The sequence below is a fragment of the Apium graveolens genome, chromosome 9 (assembly GCF_009905375.1).
Source record: "Apium graveolens cultivar Ventura chromosome 9, ASM990537v1, whole genome shotgun sequence".
NCBI classification, from domain to species: Eukaryota; Viridiplantae; Streptophyta; class Magnoliopsida; order Apiales; family Apiaceae; genus Apium; species Apium graveolens.
Window position 1 is genome coordinate 98,796,001 of NC_133655.1, and position 14,913 is coordinate 98,810,913.

General features: G+C 33.3%; 1 protein-coding gene across 2 annotated transcripts; it reads right to left on the bottom strand.

Annotated features, from left to right (window-relative positions):
* Positions 1-1,841: 1,841 nt before the first annotated feature.
* Positions 1,842-11,466, bottom strand: LOC141687033 (uncharacterized). 2 transcript variants are annotated; one of them, XM_074492173.1, is made up of 7 exons: positions 11,282-11,466; positions 6,179-6,528; positions 5,629-6,065; positions 3,584-3,787; positions 3,376-3,468; positions 3,033-3,187; positions 1,842-2,345 (listed from the first exon to the last, which is right to left on the bottom strand). In XM_074492173.1, the coding sequence occupies exons 2-3, from the start codon at positions 6,525-6,527 to the stop codon at positions 5,923-5,925; spliced, it is 492 nt and encodes a 163-aa protein (XP_074348274.1). In that variant the 5' UTR covers position 6,528; positions 11,282-11,466; the 3' UTR covers positions 1,842-2,345; positions 3,033-3,187; positions 3,376-3,468; positions 3,584-3,787; positions 5,629-5,922. The 2 variants fall into 2 exon arrangements, with proteins under 2 accessions (XP_074348274.1, XP_074348273.1); XM_074492172.1 differs by having other exon boundaries at positions 4,853-6,065.
* Positions 11,467-14,913: the final 3,447 nt, after the last annotated feature.

The following is a 14,913-nucleotide window of genomic DNA, read 5'->3' on the forward strand; positions in this document are numbered from 1 at the left end:
GAGTCTACTCCTCCCTTTTTCTTTTAGGAATCATATCATATCTGGAACTTATATATATATATATATACTTCCGAGAATATTTAGAGGAAGTATTATGATAATATGAGTTGACCGTTGTCGACAGATAGTTAAATAAATGATAGTTTCTTTTGACATTATCGTCAAAACAATTAAAATACGTCGAGATAATTTTTTTCGACGATCCGAAATATTCGAATCATTTTTTGAAACTCGGAAAATATTTCAAAATACGATTTATGATTTTTAAATCACCCTAAATCATTTAATAATTAAATATTAATTATTAAATAATTAAAACTTGAATAATTCTACTTTAAAAGAATATATTTGAATTTATGTTTAAGTAATTAAATTAATCTCTATTTAAATATAAATAATTGAATTTACTAACAAAACAATCGTTGGAGACTACATCTCTTTTTAAATAAATGTCTGAATTAAAATTAATTTCTCCGATAGTTAAATATAGTTGAGGGAATACGATTTTTAGAAATCATTTTTAAATAATTTCGAGGTATTTAATACATCGCAAGAGGACATCGAGTCCCTTGGAATAAAACAATTACGGATTTTAATAATCCAAAACATCTCCGGAATGTTTTCCGGGTTTTTAATTAATACAAGCTGACCGTCTCTCGGTCTATAAATTATACATCACGCTACTCACTACCGTTAACATACATTACGATATATACATTGTATTTTCAATCAATATCAATATGTAAAACTCGTCATTTGCAATCATGGCAAACATGGCATTTATACATAAATGATGTAAATTAATTTCCATAATACAACAGTATACGGAGTAGGGTTTGTAAACTTGTTTGGGGATTTTGAGGTGAAGGGTGCTCGCGAGTTTTTCCAATAATCCAAAATCAAGAACATTATTATTCCGTTAGTCTTTAATCATATTTATCGTTGTTTGTTAAATAAGCAACATTTATAATCGCATAACACGACTCGCTCTACTCTCGTTATTTTAATAAATTACGAGTAGTCATTACTTCATTTTAAATTCTCAATCCTTACTGTCCAATATTCCCATTTGCTTTTACCATTTGGCTCCTCTCACGATTCTTAAGGAATTCTACTCCTACGACCTCGGCTCCGATATATTTATAAAATTGAAAAATCAATATTTTCCCTTGAAATTTTTATGTCAGTTTTTATACTCTATTTCTTATTTTTTATAAAATTTTCATGATTTTAGAATGATTTTAAGTCAATCGTTTATACTTCTAAATTTCGTAATTAGTAGCCATTTTTGTCATGTCATTACGCCATAAATGGCTTTTAGCAACACCAAGATGTGTTCTTATAGACCCCTAAAAATGTTGCCATAGGCAAAAAGAGGTCTATTGCAACACTTTTTTGGTGTTGGGTCTAAGGCAGTCACTATAGGTATCTAACCTTACATCAGTGTCAATCTATGGTAACACAGCAAAATATGTTGCTATAAATATCAATTGCAACAGGATTTTCAGAGTATAGCAACACAAATTTGGTGTTGCAATAGGTATACCAACTGACAAAAAATGGTCCCCACATGTGGGCCCCACTAGGGGCCCACTAGTAGGGTCCACCTATTATCAATGGCAACACACCAATTGCAACACCATTGATGTTGCAAAAAAAGGAATTTATCTGTATAATTTAGCACCCTATTGCAACACCTGAACTGTAAAAAATTGAAATGTACTTTTTAAATACTTGATTTCCCATAAATTCAACAACATTCACAACCAAATCAATTCATCTAACTAGACCTAACTACACATCCAACCATTCTGTCCAACAAACCATTAAAATCCATCACACCAAAACATAACTTAAGAAATACAAGTACTATTGCTAAAAACTAAACATGCAAGATAATGCAAAAGCATACCAGTCTTTGACAATAACGTAGAAGAGAGATAATAAGTGGTCTAAGTGCTATGACCACTGGTAAGAGGAGTACCATCAGCTCATGTGTCATCTGAAATTGTCCCACAAATTTGAGCAATGTCAATGTTCAACCTCGGGGTTTGCTTCAAGTAATTTCTGCATGACCAAGCTTACGTTGTCTTGAACCTTCTTAAACTTGGAAACTTCATCAGAAAGCTTCCTGTTAAACTTTTCTTTGACTTCTTCAACAACATTATTCCTTATCTTTTTTGTCAAATCTTCCAAGCATGCATCTGACGGATTTGGAGTAGGATTTATTAGAGCCTTCACGCCGTGTCTGCCAATGAGCCAACCCGGACCATGAGAGCTTTTTCCTCCACAAAGTAGTTCCTCGATACCGTCAAGAGGTCATAAGGCAGCGAGCTTTTTCTCAACTGTTTCATACAAAATAATATAACAGTTCCATTAATAATTAACAATGGACTTGGAAGATAAAACTAGACCCGAACACATTGTTACCAATTAAAAATTCTTAAATGATCTCAAGGTGTTAGGTTCGATTTCAACAGAATGTTCGGATTTAAGTAGGCTGACCCGTAAATATTGTTATTTAAATAAGAGTTTTGTTAAATGATACTTATGGATATATATTGAATATGAGTAGAGTAGTTTTATTTGACTCATTTTCCTTTCGATTCTATTATTACTAAATTAAGGGTTCTAGAACTCTTCTAGAATATGTAAATTGATCACTATACATGACACATTGACAACATCATAAGAACACACACAACGAAATAGTATGTTAGCAAGTTTCACAGTATAGTACATTCATGATCTAATATTCTAATCGATCGAATGAAATTAACGCTTGATATTAAATTCATGTTTTTTTGCTTCTATGCTAAAATTAAAAGAGCTTTCAACGAAAACAGGTCTGCTATATATATGACATTTTCTTGATAAAAATATATGACATTTTAATAGAAGTGTTTGTTACATAATCTACTTATTTATATACATAGTAATAATTAGTTTTAATAATAAAAACTGCAAATGAAATTGATTTCTTGATATGTATATTTTTCATAAATATTTAAATAAAAGTGTTCATTACTTACAATTCTGAAGTTGAGAACATCTGAATTATTCTTGTACTTGCGTCCTGGCTTGCGCTTCCGAGTTTTAACAAAAACTTGTGCATCCTATGGATCCAATGAATGTACATCTGATGTATGCGCATCTGAAGCCTGTGCATCTGCAACCAGTTTTTTTTCTACAAAAATTAAAAACATAATAATTAGAAAATTGCTCGATCTACCAAAAATTAAGAGGGCCAGATTAAATTAAATCAAGTTTAATTAAAAAGCGATCGACTTATTTAACAAGACTAATTATGGATAACTTAATAATGAATTTTTTTAAGAAAGACTTTTAGGTAATTCAACACAATGCACTGCGTACCATGTTGTGCCGAACTTGGGAGAACAGCTTTGGACCAACCGTGTGTATGTCTGTCAATTCACGGAGAATTTTTGCATTTTTTTCAGCCTTTGACTGCAAATTACGTGAAGTCAAAATATTAAAATGAGCAAAAGTTTATGTTAATTATAATTGATTAAAAAACACAAATGCAAAAGGAATAAAAAATAATTATAAAATTCTACATAACCTGAATTTCAGGATCTCCCTAATATTTTAAGAGCACTTTAAAATCCTCAGCTGGAATGTCATCGAGTTTATTATCTAACCTCTCCTCATCAGTTGCGAAAGCCAAATAATGAGCATGTTTTGTTTGACTCTTGTTCCCCTTCCAAGCATGTTAAATTATCTTCAATGCCCAAACTTTCAATTTCTCGGGAAGGACATAGCATTTCTTACATATAAATCAAACATAAAAAGGTATTAATAAATGGTAAACGGTATTCTTACGAAATTAAAAATTTAAGGCTAGTTAATTAATTAATTATTTTGGTATAATTCCATAAAGTTTCCTTTAGGGTGTTAGGAACATAAGCCCAAGATGCAAAAGTCATTGGCACAACCCTCTTTAGAGTTCCCAGAAAGCGACTCAACTCTGAAACAACTTTGTCATCATCGGAAATAGGTTGTTTTTGGAGTTCATTGAAATGGAAACTCTTATTTCAAACGGCCTCGTGTGCACTCTATCCATCCTTGTTTTCCCTCTTAACCTTTTAGCAACTTGAACTTTATGTACAATTAAAGAGTCAGTCAAACCAATACAATTAATGAACAGTCTAGGCTAAGAGCCCTATATCTTGTTGCAAGTTACATTCGTTAGAATTTTTACTGATAAAATACATGAGATACATCCACAATTCTACAAGCAGAACAAAGGCTGAACTTTAAATCTAATTATTTTAGACTCTAAAATAACACACAAAACTCTAAAATTCTGATTTTATATTTGGTTTAAAAATGTTTAGGTTGGTGTCTTGCAGTGGGCATAATTGAGAGTGAATCTTCAATTTTATTGCTCATTATTGATACATTGTAATAGGTATAAGGAGTTTCATTGTGTGATATGTGTTGATATGCTTTGTGCCTTATATTGTTTGTGTCTATGTCCTGCAAGAGAAACATATGCAAATGAGTTGAGTATCTCATTGTGCACTTGTTTATTTTTGCAAAATTATCAAGTGTCGATATTTGTTTGCATTTGCTTTTAGTTCTTGACCTAGGAGACCCGATCATCTATATAAAATTAAGGCTATAAGTTTAATAAAATTTGAACCTTATTTGTTTCTCACGGTTTCCTAACTGATCACTTAGAGTTCAAATTAACAGTCCTATTCTGATTAATTCTAAAATCGAATCCGTCCAGTTTCGTTCAGATAAACTAATAAATAATTTCACTAAGGATTAACAATTATCATTATCGTAGACATATTAATACTAATTTAAGTCAACAAGCACATACCATCTTCAATTTCTTCATCATTTTCAATATCAAGAAAGTCGGTTTCAGGAGCCCTTGTGGTTTCACTTCCAGTTGCAACATCATTTATAGCTTGTTTTTGTTTGCGCTCACGCAACGCAAAATAGTCAACCATCGTTCCAAGTCCCTCGATACAGGGTAACTGAATTTGTATGGCAGGTTCCACTATCTTTTATTTTCTGGATTTCTTCTCATTCGTATCATTCCCAGTTGGAACCCCTTTGGTTGTTGTGACAGGATTAGCTACAAAATGAGTAGTTGGTCTTCGTCCACTTTGAGTCTTTCTTTTCTTCACTTTTTTGGTTTTCTCCTACAATATTTGGTTAGAGTAAATTTATGGAATTCCTCGTTTCCTACATATATAGATCAAGGGAACCTAAACTCTTTGTTTTGAACTTTTTAATAAAACGACGCCCCTTTGCAGCAACCTGTGAAGAATCTTCATCGCTTTGTTCCCCATCATTTTGAATGTATTCATCTGGATCTTGCATCGTTTCTTTTCCTTTATTTTTTTGAATTCCAGCCACCATATAAGTTGCTAATTTAGGAGGCCCAGCTCATTCATCTTTTCATTTTTCTTCAGGACATGTAACCATTTGTTATATTCATATGCAGTCATCGGTTTTACAGGAGATGGAAGTGGTGGTTGAGGTGGTAAATATGCATCTTACACATTATTAAAATAAACCGTAATAAATATTTTCTTCACAGATATTTGGAAAAACTATTAGGACATGTATTAATTTAAAATGACAAACCTGAATGTCATTCTCATCCATGGTTTCATCTTCATCAAATTTTTCATCTTCACCTTGCCTGTTCTGCAAATTCAGTTTCCTCCGAATATTTGCAGACTTGTCCAAATTTTTATCACTCGACCCTGACATTTAAACTTCTTTTTCTTTAATCAACTTTGGCTTTTTCTTCAAGATAACAATACTCTTTTCTGGTGTTAAACTAGCCAGGCGAGAAGACTTTCTTATACTAGTCACTTCACCGCAGTCATCCCTACCTTTACGTGGTATTTTTTGAAGTGCCGACTTTCCACAACATCAAAATTCACCAGGGTTCATAACTTCTGCATTATTCAGCCGAGCAGAATTTCTAGGACCACTGACTTCATTACACCTTTTAATTTTGTTTTGTTGTTGCAGCTGATGAGTGGTTACAAACTGCTGTTTGACAAGTTTTGGAGCTGCAACATGATGAAATAAATTTAGGACATCGCTAAATATGAAAAATACACGTGAAACAACAACAAACCAATAGACCAATATACAAGAAACAACAATTGATAACATTTAATACCTCCAAACACATTTAGTCTTGGTCGTATGATTACATGTGGCTGCATTTGCTGTAGTGGCTCGATTTTAGGATCGACGATGTTATCAATGTAAAAATCCATGTCTTTGTCTAATAATGGCAAGTCTTTATCACTTGTCACCATTTTCCATCCTCCCGCCTCATCACTTTTGATGTAAATGCCCCCAATTTCACTGTACTTTAAATCAACTTTTACATGCTCCATGAGCACAGTGTAGGAAAATCTGTCAGGCTCTACACCAGCTATCAATCCATCTTTTCTACCAACATATTTAGAATTCTGGAATTTCCCCAGGTTGAAAAATCTGAGATTGTAACGCTGCTTTCCCATCCTATAAACAAATAAAGATAATTTGACATTAGAACCAATAATAGACATAATTAATTTTAAGTACAGATAGTCATTTATAGTTTGGGGATAAACCTGAGTTATTTAAAAATAAATAGACGCAATCATACAAAAAAAGACATGAGATTGAAGCAATCATACAAAACACATAAAATTAATTAAAAAAATAAATAGACGTAGTCACATAAAAACAAGGTAAATTCAAGTAGAGATAATGCATTTAAAGCCAATATATAAATCAATTAAAAAAAATAAACTAAGAAATTATACAATTACATGAAATACATTAAAATTAAGAAGCATCCACTTAAACACAACATACACTCACAAATTAAGTTCATCACATTTAAAGCCACTATATTAAACTAAGTTACATAAACGACAAGAAAAATAATAGGCAGTTACTTGAAAATAATCACTAAAACTACACTATTTTTTTCTAAATGACAATTTTTGTTGCCGGGACATCTTCTCTGGACCAACAAATGTCGCCAAAGTCATCTGCAGTTCTGGAACCATGTTGAATATCATGAAAAATGGAATCAGTCCTATCTTCCTCGTTCGTGTTCTCACATTCCACATCACACCAGTCTCTTGGAAATCTATTGATAACATTATGAAACATCTTATCAGTTGGATCTTCTATGTAAAAGACTTGTTGTACTTGTGATGCCATAATATAAGGATTGGATTTTTGAACCAATCTATTAAAATTAACTCGAGTCATGCCGTATAAATCCTTTTCACCGTGATACCAACACCACTTAAACATGACCGTAGAGAATTCTCCCCAGTAATCGATTTCTTGGATCTCTTCAATCGATCCTTAGTAATCAACAACACCAATCTGTGGATTCTGATCTTTCGAGGTCACAAAGCTAGTGGTCAAGGAAGACATAAATACACCACTATTTTGTGTTGTACATTTAGAAACTCTGTATTTTGAATAAAATCTGTATCCATCGATAACATGTCCGCTAAACCTTTTAGCTGCTTGATTAGGGCCCATTACAAGTACTTTTACCTCTTGAGAGATGTACTCTCTTTTCCCAGCCTCCTCTTTCAACCACTTCCAAAAATCTTCCGTATGTGACCTCTCTCGGTTATATCTTTGCGATATTTCAGCTCCATCAATTAAAACACAATGTTCCCTATAATAAAATACCTAACTAATATAATATAGAAATATATTTTCCAATTATTATTAAAAAATAATTACACCTTTAATCTTACCCAATTAAGCTATCAATGTCCTTGTTACCACAATTGAATATAATGTACCGATGGCATGCCATCCAATGAGATTCCTTGAGAGTAATAGGTTTTCCTTATTTATTTTTTCTTTTTCCAATAGGATATTTCATCTTCTATGGAAAGCTATTAAATTTAGGTACTGAATCTCCGCTCAAAAATCTTGAACAGAATGTCAAGCACTCATCTTCCAGGTAGCCTTTAGCGGTTGAACCCTCTGGTTTCGACTTGTTACGCACGTACGACTTCAGTCTAGCTAGATAACACTCAATTGACCACATGCATATCAGATGTGCAGGTCCCCCCATTTCAACTTCATCGCATAAATGAACCAACTAGTGAACCATAACATCAAAGTAAGTTGATGGAAGTATCATCTCAAACTAGCAAACAATTTCAACAATTTCTTCTCGTAGACTCTTCAAGTCAGCCAAGTCGATGACTTTGCACCAAAGAGCTCTTAAAAATGCTCCCAATCTTATCACGGGTAATGCAACCTGAAGTTTCAAGGTTTTTTTAACTACAAATTATAATAGGTAGTGAAAAATAAAATGAGCATCATGACTCTTATATCCCGAGATCGTCCTCTCCTTCGTGTGAACGTACCGACTTATATTAGCTGCACAACCATATGGCAATTTTGCTTTCTCTAGTACTGAGCAGAATTTTTTTTTCTCTTCTTTCGTCATATCAAATATAGCAGCCCTAATCTCAAGGCATTTTCCATCTTCTAATCGAACCGGATGAAGGACCTTCCTGATGCCCATTTCTTGTAAATCCAAGCGCGCATTCAAATGGTCTTTTGACTTATCGCCAATGTTCAGCGAAGTACCGAGTATATTGTCACAAATATTCTTCTCGATATGCATAACGTCAAGGTTATGTCGCAATAAATTGTGACTCCAATACGGTAAATTGAAAAAATTGACTTCTTTTTGAGTGGAAAGTTGATCTTTTTACACTTTATTCCCCTTTGGCCTTTTTTCTTGCTTTTGTCCTTTTTTACAAATTGATTTTCATAGCCTGATAATAACTGGACTGCATCTTCACCTCTTAAAATTGGGGGAGCCTGTCCCGTTTCAACCTCACCACTGAACCTTCTCTTGTCGAATCTCCACTTGTGCTCCGGAACTAGAAATTTTCTATGGTTCATGTAGCACATATTTTTACTATGTTTCAAGTACATTGAAGATGTTTCGTAGTGGCATATGGTACAAGCCAATTTACCCTTAATGCTTCAAGCGGAATGTATCACATATTAGGGAAAATCACTAATGGTCCATAACACACTTGCACATAGAGTAAAGTTTTGATTAGTCAAGGAATCATAAGTATCAATGCCAACATCCCATAGTTCTTTCAACTCTTCAATTAGAGGTTGCATATATATGTCAATATAATTTTTTAGAGATTCCGGACCTAGGATGAGTGTTGAAAGAATCAGATTTTCGAGGTTCATGCATAGCCACGGTGGCAGGTTGTAATTCACCAAAATAATTGGCCATGTCGAGTGAGTTTTACTCATTGTACGGTAAAGACTGAATCCATCAGAGGCTATACAAAGTCTGATATTCCTCTTTTCTATCAAAAAATCAGGATACCTTGCATCCATCGCCTTCAAGACCTTGGCATCAGCAGGATGTCAAAGTTTTCCAGCATCTTTTCGTCCCACAACATGCCAAATCATAAGTTTCGAATACTCCTTCGATATATACAACCTCTGCAGCCTAGGTTTCAACGGAAAATAACGCATAACTTTGGACAAAACTTTTCGAATCACCTTCTCTGGATCATTTTCACGGATGCTTTTCTTTTCCATTATTTCCCATCTTGAAACACCGTAAGTTTTACAAACAGTTTCATCTTTATTTTCTCCCCAATATAGCATGCAATCATTTAATGATATACTTTGAAGAATTAAAAGATAAGGGAATGTGGGCATGTGGAAAAGCTTCTCTTAACAACCCTAGTAAATCCCCGAATGCAGCCTCTATAATTCCATGTACACACTTTAAGGAATAGAGCCTAAGGACAGAACTTAATCGCGAAAAATTTGTACAGCCCGAATATAACGGTTGATTTCCATCTTCCATATGATGATTAAACTTATTAGAATTGGTATTTGGGCCATTAACGGGTTCATCTTCACCATTCTGCATTCCATGAGTGCGGCGCAACATGTCAGCGAGATTGTCTCCAAAATTAGTACCGACCTCATAATTCATTTCATCGTCACCCTTTTGTCCAGATACGTCATGTAACCATTCCGTATACAATGCAGATGATCCATTGTATATCAGATGATTGTAGATCACATCTTCACGAAACCAGTTGTCGTTTTTAAATTTCTTGCAAGGACAAAGAATTTCATTCCTTATAGAGAATCTAGAAAATGCAATTTCCAAAAATTGTTCAACCCCTGTAATATAGCCGTCATTATACTTTGGAAGTTTTATTCACGCGGTTTCATTTTCGTCCATCACTATTTTTGACAAGCACAACTGTGTTAATTATTATTATTAATTACAACAGACACAAACTTATATTTTTACTATTACAAACCTATAGATTATAATTATTACCAACTCCTGAATATAATAATTATTACTAATTTGAGACCCTGATATTTATTATTAACTCCTAACCTTAATAATTATTACTAACTCTTAATTATGATGTTATATAACAATACTCAGTTATCTTAAAAAATGCATCTCAGTTTCACTCATACTCACATACATATTTATTTCTATTCAAATATCTTTACATTTTACTCTAAAATAAAGATATAAATATATTACAATATTAAAAATAGATATATTTTGTAGTATAAAACTAAAAATAAAGTGTCACCGATACACAGCTAACGACCACTGCTTTTTTCCTAAATCTTATATTATCCAACAATCTAAAAATTCTAATAATTTCAGTTTCTTAATACATATTTTTTAAAAAAACCTACAAGTACAATATCTATATTTCTATTGAGTATAGGGCATATAAAAACAAGTCAAACACAAAATTCAATTTAGAACTTGGATCATGAAACACCAAAGTAGATGCAAAGTGAGAGAGATGGCAAGGTAGAATGAGACAGGGAGGGAGAAAGAGAGGTCAGAGACATAGAGATAGTAAAAGAGACTCAGAGATAAAATGGGAGAGAGGGAGAGAGAGAGATATAGAGAGAGATAGAGAGAGAGAGAGAGAGAGAGAGAGAGAGAGAGAGAGAGAAATAAAATGAGAGAGAGAGAGAGTGAAAGATAGAGGGAGCGAGGATAGATATAGGGAGAGACAGTGAAATTGAGTGAGAGTGAGTGAGTGAGAGAGAGAGAGCAGTATTTAAACATACATCAAAATAGACAAAAAATAACATATCTACAAACATCAATTCACCCAGATCTAACTCAACCCGAACATGCATACAACCCTAATTAAAACCCAATTCAGTGCACAGATTTAATTACAAGATGGAAGAGGGTTTATACCATCAATTCGAACTCGGCGAAGATCTTGAACCCTAATTAAACCCAACTGCAATGCTCCAAACCATAATTGAAACCCGTCACTCTAAAACGCTCGGAACCATAATTGTAACTCGTCGTTCTGCTGTCAACGAACCCAATTCCTATTATGCTCTGTTCGAAACCCTGACTGAAACCCAAATGGAAACCCTTCGCCTTCGTCTAGAGAGTGTGAAGATGCAATTAAGAGTGTATACTTTCCTTATTTCAATTTCCACTTTTCTTATTTGGTCTGAAATTTCGATTCTCGCTGGTCTGAAAATTCAGCCGCCCAAATCCAAAATGTAACAGCCCAAACCCAAATGTTAGCCCAACCCATTTACTTTTAATTTTATAAAAATTAATTAAATTCATAATTAATTTTAAATTCAAAGAAAATATATCATTTTTTTTGAAATATAAATAATTTAATTATTTTATGTACATTTACTTTCTAGAAATGTAAACACTGCCTATTGGGGAAAACACTGCCTAATAGGCAGTCTATGGCAACACTGCCTATTGGGTTGCAATAAGGAAGATATCTATGTCAACATCAGAAATGTATTGAGCTATAGCAACATGTTTTTATATCTATAGTAACACCAAAATTGGGGTGTTGTAATGGGGTCATAATTTCATACCTATTGCAAGATTTTCTACGGCAACACCAAACAAAAACGTGCAAATAGATCTTCTATAGCGTAGTGTGTAAATTGTTTTTACTAAACCGGACCTAACTTTTGAACCTTAAATCGAAATCAAGCGATTCAAGCGCCTAAACTATTCTTGCAGCAAGCTCAATCATTATCAATACTTATTTTTAGGAAAACACAGTTTATAAATTTTGTAACTTTGCAGAAAACTATGCGTCGCAATTCCAGTATTAAAACAGCGTTACGTTAACGATTCGTGTTTCGTTTTAACTCTAAATCACTAATAACAACCAACAACAAACAATCCAACATCTTAACTAATTATTCAACTCAAAAAAATCAAGTTATTGAGGCTACAACATCATCCTTAACATCTAATAGACTAATACTTCTTAAATTATCAATTCAACCGATAATACTATACTTTTATCTAAGATCCATGGTTTTCTTGAAAGTTAAGCTTAACCAAAGTTTGAAATAAGGTTTATACCTTTCGTGGTTTTTTGGGAGGTTATATTCTTGATGGATGATGCTTGGTGTGTCCTTGGTGTGCTTAAGAAGCCTAAATCTTTTAAAGAAAACCAAGAAAATTCTTGAATTTACTATTTATCACCATTTATCATCAATTTCATCATTTTATTTAACCAAGTAAAACTCAATGAAAAGCTATGAAAGATTTATATTGCCTTAGTTTGATGATGAGGAAGCTTGGTAATTAATTTGAGCATTTATCCATGGCTTGAAGTTAGGGTTTTGATTTTGGTTTTTTGCTTATTTATTGAATAAGCCGAATGGAGCTTGGTGGGGGGGAGCTTCTTGGCTTTTCCATGCTTGTTTGGTGATGTTTTGATTTGTTGGTTGATTTTATGCATTATTAGATACGTATATCTTTTAACAAATCAAGAAGCATGACCTTTATCATAACCTATAAGCTAGCCAAGGACATGCACACAACTCTTTCCACTATTTACTACATCACTTTACTGTTTGCATTACTATTTGATTAGAATTATCTAATTTCATCTTATGCTAATTGATTTACATGGCTTGCATGGGAAGTTGCATGGGAAGTTGCATGGGTATGATAGGTTTATTATTCACTTACGTATTCACTTGGTCGTTTGTTCGTTATTGTGATAAATCCTCGTAAGCGATTCGCGGGGTAATCCTTCATATTTTGTAATCTTGTACTTGGGTTTTTATTCATTTGATTTTAAATCATTGATTTCAGTGTAATTCTCGTATCCCTCGATAGTTCGTAAGAAAAGGTCGTTTTACAAAATTGGTTTTCTTCGAAATCTAACGACTTTTACATTCACTCATTTGGTACGTATAATCACAATATCGACAGGGAAACTTAATTTACCATTCATAATATAGTGTGGGCTAAAATGTTTTCCCCGAATGCCAGGATTACTATTCATCAAATTTTTACAATTTCCCAAAAAATCGGGTTATTACAGGCTTTAATGATGAGTAATCAATTGAGCATGACCTCTCCTTATCAAACCAATGGTTTTGTGTGCTGAGAATAATTTGTAAGAGCTTCACAGTTTTCACTGTTGGAAAGATGCCATTCCAATCATCATTGTAATAACCCCAATTTTTGGAATTTTTGAAACCCTTATGAATAGTGTTTTGCTGATTATACTGAATAAGAAAACTTTTCATGCCACACTATGTAGGGGCTCTTTTATTGATCTTCTGGGATATTATTAGTACTCTATATGATAAATAAGTGTATGTAAAGATCGTCAGAATGCAAATCCGAACACTTTGATTTTTCCCGAAAATCCACTAGATACGAAAAGAATTGAGTATAAGGTAACAGGATAAAAAGGATTTAAATTAAAGGATTATAAGAGAGGATCATAAAAGGATTATAATGTATTGAGAAAGGTTAAGGAAACCCAAGTAATAAGATCCCGGGTATGATCCCTCAAACGATAAACGAAAACGAAAGTTAAGCGAACCGTATAACAGATCAGTGGTCATTAGGCAAACTATTAGGAAGTTAATCAAGGAGGTTAGGGATGATGAGGTCATCCAACCAATAAGGAGAGGGCAAGTAAGAGATGATGACATAATAAGGTGATGTAAGCATGACATAGGGAGGGAGGAGGTGTGGTTGGTTTATAACCACACAAAGACAAGGTTAATAAGGTAATTAACCAAAAATCCAAACAAAACTACATCCACCAAGCCAAAACAAATCATTTCATCAAAACAAAATTTTATTTCTCTTCACCAAGAACCTTGCTCTCGGCCTTTTCTCCATTTCAAGAAGAAGATTTTCAATGTTCAAGTTCCAAGCTTCCTTAATTGGTAAGTTAATTATCTAGTACTCCTTATGCATATATATAGCTATCCCATGAGTTTAAGCATCAAATTCCTTCACAATCTCTTCCAATAATTCAAGGAAGAAGATGGTGAATAGTAACTTTCAAAAAAATAACTTTAGTTTTCTTGAATCTTAAGAAAGTTTAAGGTTATACAAGCAAGGATCAAGGTTCTTTAGGCATTCAAAGCTCTTGTGTTGTGTTAAGAAGCTTCAAGAAGGTATAAACTCCAAACCCTAGCTTTAGTTTTGAGTATTTAGGAATGGTTATGATTGATATAGTATATGTGAAGCATGAAGCTTATTTGTTTAGAGTTTGGGTTGGAGTGGTAGTGAAATGAATGTTGAATCTTGTTGATATGTTAAAGGAATTAAGTATAGTTTAAATTCATGATGAGAATAACATAAATTGGAAGAACTTGAGGTTCCGATGTACGGTTTAGGAGAAACGGCCGTTTTAAGTATAGATTTACAAGTGACTTTGGTTTAATTCCAACTTATATGTTGTTTATAGGTTACCAGACTCGTCCCAAGCCATTAATAACCCCCAGTCGCTCAGGCAAGTTTTCTACCCGTATAACTGTTGTTGTGATGTATATGTGTATATGCATGATCTTGCGATA

Excerpts from the sequence above, each read along its gene's own strand:
- LOC141687033 (XM_074492173.1), bottom strand. The coding sequence starts at position 6,527 with ATGGGAAAGCAGCGTTACAATCTCAGATTTTTCAACCTGGGGAAATTC. Across the intron at positions 6,066-6,178 it reads AAGACTAAATGTGTTTGGAG|CTCCAAAACTTGTCAAACAG; the intron begins GTATTAAATGTT and ends ATCATGTTGCAG.